Here is a 6,569-nt window from a genome sequence, read left to right as displayed (position 1 = left end):
TCCAGGAGGCGGAGGTTGTTGCAGTCAGCCGAGATCGTGCCACTGCACTCCAGCCTGGGTGACAGAGCGAGACTCCGTCTCAAAAAAAAAAAAAAAAAAGTAAGACCGACTAAAAACAAACTGCTCCCAAGGAACTTAACCTTGTCCCAGAACAAAGCATGAGAATGTTTACAGAAATAGGAAAATATCTAGAACCCAACAAGGTAAAATTCACAGTGTCTGGCATCCTATCAAAAATTACCAGGCATGTAAAGAAGCAAGAAAATAGGACCTAAATTGAGAAAAATCAAAACCAACTCTGAAATGACACAGATGTAAGAATTATCAGATGAAAACATTAAAAGTTATTATAACTGTGTCCCAAGGGAAATTTTTAAATATTTTGAATTGGATAAAAATAAAATACAACGCATCAACATGTGTTGGATACAGCGATAGGAATGCTTGGATGGAAATTTATAGTATTAAAATATTTATTAGAAAAAGAGGTCTCAAATCAGCAATTTAGCCTCCAACGTAAGAAACAACAAAAATAAGAGCAAAGAATCCCAAAGCAAACAAAAGAAATACCTAATAAATGAAATAATTCTGTTAGAAAAAAATCAATAAAACAAAAGCTGGTTCTTTGAGAAGATCAATAAAATTTATAAACCACTAGCCAGACTGACAAACAAAAGCAGAGAAAAGACACAAATTACCAACATCAGAAATAAAAGGTGTTATCACTACAGACTTTACAGATACTAAAATTCTAATAAAAAATACTATGACAATTATTTGCACATGAATTTAAAAACTTAGACATAATGGACCAATTTCTTAAAAGCAGCAAACTGTCAAAATTCACCCAAGAAGAAAAAGGTAACCTGAGTAATCTTACATTTATTTTTTTGAATTGAATTCATAGTTAGAAATCTTCCCTTTGCCACAAAAAAAGCCAAACAAACAAACAAACAAAAACTCCTCCAGTTTCAGATCATTTTACTGGCAAACTCTACCCAACATTTAAAGATGAAACAAAACCAATTCTAAACAATCTTTTCCAGAAAATAAGAGGTGGGAATACTTCCCAACTCATTCTATGAGGCCATCATTAACCTGATGCCAAAACCAGACAAAGACAGTACAAAACTACCCTTGTGAGTGTAGCTGTAAAAATCCTCAGCAAAATATTAGCTAATAAAATCCTGCTATATATTTTTAAAAATACATCACAATCAAATGGGGTTTATCTCAGGAATGCAAGGCTATTTAATACGTAACAATCAATGTAATCACCATATTTAAGGCCTAGAAATACCACATGATCATATAATCGAAGCAAAAAACACTTGATAAGCTTCAGTATTCATTTATGATTAACAAAACATTTAGCACACTAGGAAACAAAAGGAACTTCACGCTTAGTGGTGAAAAAGAGAATGCTCTTCCCCTAAGATTAGGAACGTGACCACTCCTATTGAACATTATACTAGAAGTCCTAGAAGGTACAATAAAGCAAGATGTAATATTAAAAGACATCCAAATCAGAAAAAAAGAAATAGGTCACATGGTGGCTCATGCTTGTAATTCCAGCACTTTGGAAAGCCGAGGAAGGAGGATCACTTGAGGCCAGGAGTTTGAAACCAGCCTAGGCAACAAAGGGAGACCCTGTCTCTACAAAAAAATTAAAAATTTGCCAGTCATGGGGGCACACACCTGTGGTCCCAGCTACTCAGGAGGCTAAGGCAGAAGGATTGTTGAAGCCCAGAAGTTCAAGGTTGCAGTGAGCTGTGATCCCACCACTGTACTCCAGCCTGGATGACAGAGCAAGACCCTGTCTCAAAAAAAAAAAAAAAAAAAGGGAAAGAAAGAAAAGAAAAGAAGAAATAAAACCATGCCTATTCACAGATAACATAACTGTCTATGTAGAAAATCCCAAGAAATCTATTTTTTTAAAAAAACTCTTAGAACTATAAGTAAATTTAGTATTACCATAGGATTCAAGCTCAGCATACAAAAATCTATTATGTTTCTATAAATTAGTAATGAACAATTAGAATTCAAATTTTTTAAAATCCCATTTAGAATAGCTCTAAAAAAAAGGAGGAAGTAATAGTTAAGTGTAAATCCAGCAAAACATGTACAGGATACATAGGGTGATCATCACAAAATGCTAATGAAATAAATCATAGAAAACCTAAATAAATGAAGAAATATACCATAGTTATGAAGTGAAACACTCAAATTTGTTATGATGTCAATTTTTCACAAATTGATCTATAAATTTAGTGGTATTCCAATCAAAATCCCAGCATAATTTTTTAGAAGATAAGGGCAATGTGATTCTAAAATTTATATGGAAAGGCAAACTAAAACATCAAAAGCAATTTTGAAAAAAGGAGAATAAAATTGGAGGACTCACACTACTGATATTATTATTATTATTATTATTATTATTATTATTATTATTTGAGATGGAGTTTCGCTCTGTCACCGAGGCTGGAGTACAGTGGTGTGATCTCTACTCACTGCAACCTCTGCCTCCCAGGTTCAAGCGATTCTCCTGCCTCAGCCTCCCAAGTAGCTGGTACTACAGATGCGTGCCACCATGCCTGGCTAATTTTTGTATTTGTAGTAGAGACGGGGTTTCACCATGTTGGCCAGGCTGATCTCGAACTCCTGACCTCAGGTGATCCACCTGCCTCAGCCTCCCAAAGTGCTGGGATTACAGGTGTGAGCCACTGCGCCCGGCCCACACTACTGATCTTAAAACTGATTACAGTACAACCCTACAGCATTTTAGACAATATTGTAATGTCTAAGAACAGACACATAGACAACAGAACAGAATAGAGAGTCCAGAAATAGATGTGGCCAGTTGATTTTTGACAAAGGTACAAAGGCAATTCATTGGAGAAAGGATGGTTTTTCAATAACTGATGCTGAAAGGAATTGACATACATAAGTTAAAAAAAAAAAAAAGGAGCCTCAGCTGGTGCTGAGGTTAACACCTGTAACCGCTTTGGGAGTCTGAGGTGGGAGGATCACTGGAGCCTGGGAGGTAGAGGCTGCATTGAACAATGATCTTGCCACTGCACTTCAGCCTGGACAACAGAGTAAGACTCTGTATCTCAAAAAAACAAACAACAAAAAAGGTACCTCTACTTTACACCTTATAGAAAAATAAATTCACAATGGATCACAGATCAAAGATCATAGATATAAAATGTAAAATGACAAAACTGTTAGAAAAACAGAGAGGAGAGTAGCTTGTGACCTTATGTTAAGCAAAAAGTTTTTAGCTATGAGATCAATAGCCATATCCATATCAGAATAATTGATATACTGAATTTCATCAAAATTCAAAACTTTTGCTGTGCAAAAAAACACGAAAAGACAAGCTACTAAATGGGAGAAAGTATTTGGAAATCACATATCCAACGATGGACTTGTATCCAAAATACGCGAACAACTCTGAAAATGCAACAGAAATAAAAGAATCCAATTTCAAAATGAGCAAAAGGTTTGAACAGACACTTCACAAAGTGGATGGCAAAAAAAGAACATGAAAAGGTGCTGAATGTCACTGGCAATTTGAGAAATGCAAGTTAAAACCACAATGAGAACGGAGCAGGGAGTGGGGAGCAGTGGGCAGGGTCTGGTGCGGGATGGGAAGGGCAAGGACTGTCAATACCAAGTGCTGACAAGGATGTGGAACAACAGAAATTCTCATACCTTCATGGTGGGAAAGCAAAATGATACAGCCACACTGCAAAACAGTTTAACAATTTCTCTTTTCTTTTCTTTTCTTTTTTTTAATATATAAGAGACAATGTCTTGCTCTTTTGCCCAGGCCCAGGTACAGAGGGATAATCATCACTCACTGAAGCCTCAACCTCCTGGGTTCAAGTGACCCCCCCACTGCAGCCTCCAGAGTATCTGGGATTACATGTACAAACTACCATGCCCGGCGAACAATTTCTTTTAAATGTAAAGAGGAATTCACCCAAAGGACCCAGCAATCTCACTCCTTTAATATTTACTTTAGATAAATGAAAACTTATGTTCACATAAAAACTCATACAAAAAAAGTTTATAACTTAATGTCACTGAACTTTACACTTAAACATGGTTAACTTTAATGTTATATATATTTTACTTCAATAAAATAGAAAAAAAACACACCTCTGCTTTCTGAGAGGAAAAAAAATGTTTATAACAGCTCTATTTATAATTGCCCAAAACTGAAAACAACCCAAATGTCCTTGAACAGTGAATGGATAAACCACCTATGGTACATCCATACCACAGGACACTACTCAGTGATGAAAAAGAACTATTAATGCACCTAACAACTGGGATGAATTTTAAAGGCACCGTGTTGAGTGAAGACAGGTAACCGGAAAAAGTTACATAATATGTGATTTTATTTATGTGACATTTTGCAGAAGGCAAAATTATGGGGATTGAAAACAGCTCATTAATTGCTAGAAGTGGGGCAGTTTTGACTACAAAGGGGTAGCATAAGCGAGTTTCTGGCGGTGATGACACTGTCCTGTATCCTGATTGTAGTGTTGCCTCTGTGAAGCTATGCATGTGATAAAACTCATAGAACTTGGCCAGGTGCGGTGGCTCACGCTTGTAATCCCAGCACTTTGGGAGGCCAAGGCGGGCGGATCACGAGGTCAGGAGATCGAGACCACGGTGAAACCCCGTCTCTACTAAAAATACAAAACATTAGCCAGGCGCGGTGGCGGGCGCCTGTAGTCCCAGCTCCTCGGAGAGGCTGAGGCAGGAGAATGGTGTGAACTTGGGAGGCGGAGCTTGCAGTGAGCCGAGATCTCGCCACTGCACTCCAGCCTGGGCGACAGAGCGAGACTCCGTCTCAAGGAAAAAAAAAAAAAAAAAAAAAACAAACCTCATAGAACTTTACACCAGGAAAGGTCAAATTTATGGTACATTAATCTAAAATTAGTAATTAATAAAATGGAAACAATTATCAAACCCATCATCTTTTTAACACTAGCCACTCCTGCCACCAAATACACAAACAAAAACCAGGGACACACCATTCCCCTGTCCCTGCATTCCATAATGATTAACGGAGGCCACTTCGATAGCTACCACTTAGTTCTCATTCTTCCCTACCATTTTGGCTTAAGTGCATCAGGCTCTGTTGATAGTAGCATCTGAAATGTCTCTTAAATGCGTTCTTTCTTTGCTAATCCTAACATGACTTCTCCAGTCCTATAGTCTAAGAGTTCTGGTTTGGATTATTTTTGTAGCCTCCAGAATAGCTTCTCCAATGTGTTTTAATTTCTCCTTTGAATTTTCACCAGATCTCTACATGACCATCTTTTGCTTAAAACAAAAAGGAATCCTCCAACGATCTGCCGTCATCTCCAAGATAAAGTGTAAACTTTACTTCCAATTTTCTCCACATCGATCTTCTTACACCTCCTGAAGTGGGCTGCCCTTTCTCACGTCCCCGCCTTTAATTAAGTTGTTCCCTCCTCTTAGCTTTCCTTTTTCATTTGAAAACATCCTTTAAAGCCTCATCCAAATATTCCTAGGCAGCATTTCTCACACTCCCCAACTCCCCTCCCTTTAGTCCCCTAGCACTTTTTCCATCCTTCTGGTGGGGAACTCAGCAGGTTGGGGGGCCGCAGTGTTCCAGTCCATTTCCCCACAAAATGGTCAGCTGCTGTCGGACAGGGACTGCGTCTCGTCTATTTCCAATGCCAAACACAGTGCCTGGCACTGAGTGGGGGTGCCCAGACCACATTTGTTGAAATAAAAATTAGAATAACTGCTATCAACTTAATAAAATGTCACCTGGACTTTCAATTTTTCAGTCCACAGTCCTGGTGTCCTGGAGAAACAGCTTCAGTCATTAGTACATTTTTACCCATTTGTTAAGAAGTTCTTATTGGGAGTTTACTCTGTGCAGGGCACCAAAGGCTGGGGGTGAGGGGGCGGGTATAGAAGAGTGGGAAAGGACAGATGCATACACTGAAGGAACCTAATGATGTTCAGACAAGATTAATGCCCCAGATCTTGACTCCTTTTAATATTTATTCTAATACCATTTTTCCTCTTTAATAGAATATGAGAGTCATTCCGATTTCAATAATTCAGAATATATTCCTGACTTCAATATGGGTTAGTCCTCTAACCACATTTACTGTCCTTCTGGAATAATTTCTTGCTTTCTGATTTGGGCCTTCATTAGTTGTCTTTTTTTTCCTTTGAATCAGTTCTTCTCCTCACCCACAATTTTTCTTTCACTACATTATTAAATCTGTCTCCTTTAAAAATATTTTTGGATTTCAAGTATGAGATACATGGTTTAATCTCAAAGATTTTGTTTTCAATGTTGTCATTGAAATTTTTAGAAAAATCAAAAAAGAAAGAGTATTATCCCTGAAAGCCTAAATGTTAGAATCAACCTATGCTCTCTCTACACCCGCTGTCAGGGATTCAAGCAACACATTACTGCAGGGCTTGGCAACTTTGTAAGTATTTGGAGATAAAACTGCCTGATCATTTTTGTAAAAGGAGCTTTTAATTTGTAAAAGCAGTAATAA

At 37.7% G+C, this 6,569-nt stretch overlaps 1 protein-coding gene across 1 annotated transcript in view; it reads right to left on the bottom strand.

Moving 5' to 3' along the window:
* Window positions 1-1,698: 1,698 nt before the first annotated feature.
* EIF4E3 (eukaryotic translation initiation factor 4E family member 3) overlaps window positions 1,699-6,569 on the bottom strand; it is a 122,753-nt gene continuing 117,882 nt past the window's right edge. Inside the window, exon 7 of the mRNA XM_055260637.2 lies at window positions 1,699-1,816. Within this exon, the coding sequence (XP_055116612.1) occupies window positions 1,755-1,816 (62 nt within the window). The 3' untranslated portion in view covers window positions 1,699-1,754. The remainder of the gene's footprint in view (window positions 1,817-6,569) is intronic.

This window comes from Symphalangus syndactylus, chromosome 21, assembly GCF_028878055.3.
Source record: "Symphalangus syndactylus isolate Jambi chromosome 21, NHGRI_mSymSyn1-v2.1_pri, whole genome shotgun sequence".
In the NCBI taxonomy this organism is placed as follows: domain Eukaryota; kingdom Metazoa; phylum Chordata; class Mammalia; order Primates; family Hylobatidae; genus Symphalangus; species Symphalangus syndactylus.
Note: the sequence above shows the minus strand (reverse complement) of the source record. Positions and strands in the feature narration are given on the sequence as shown.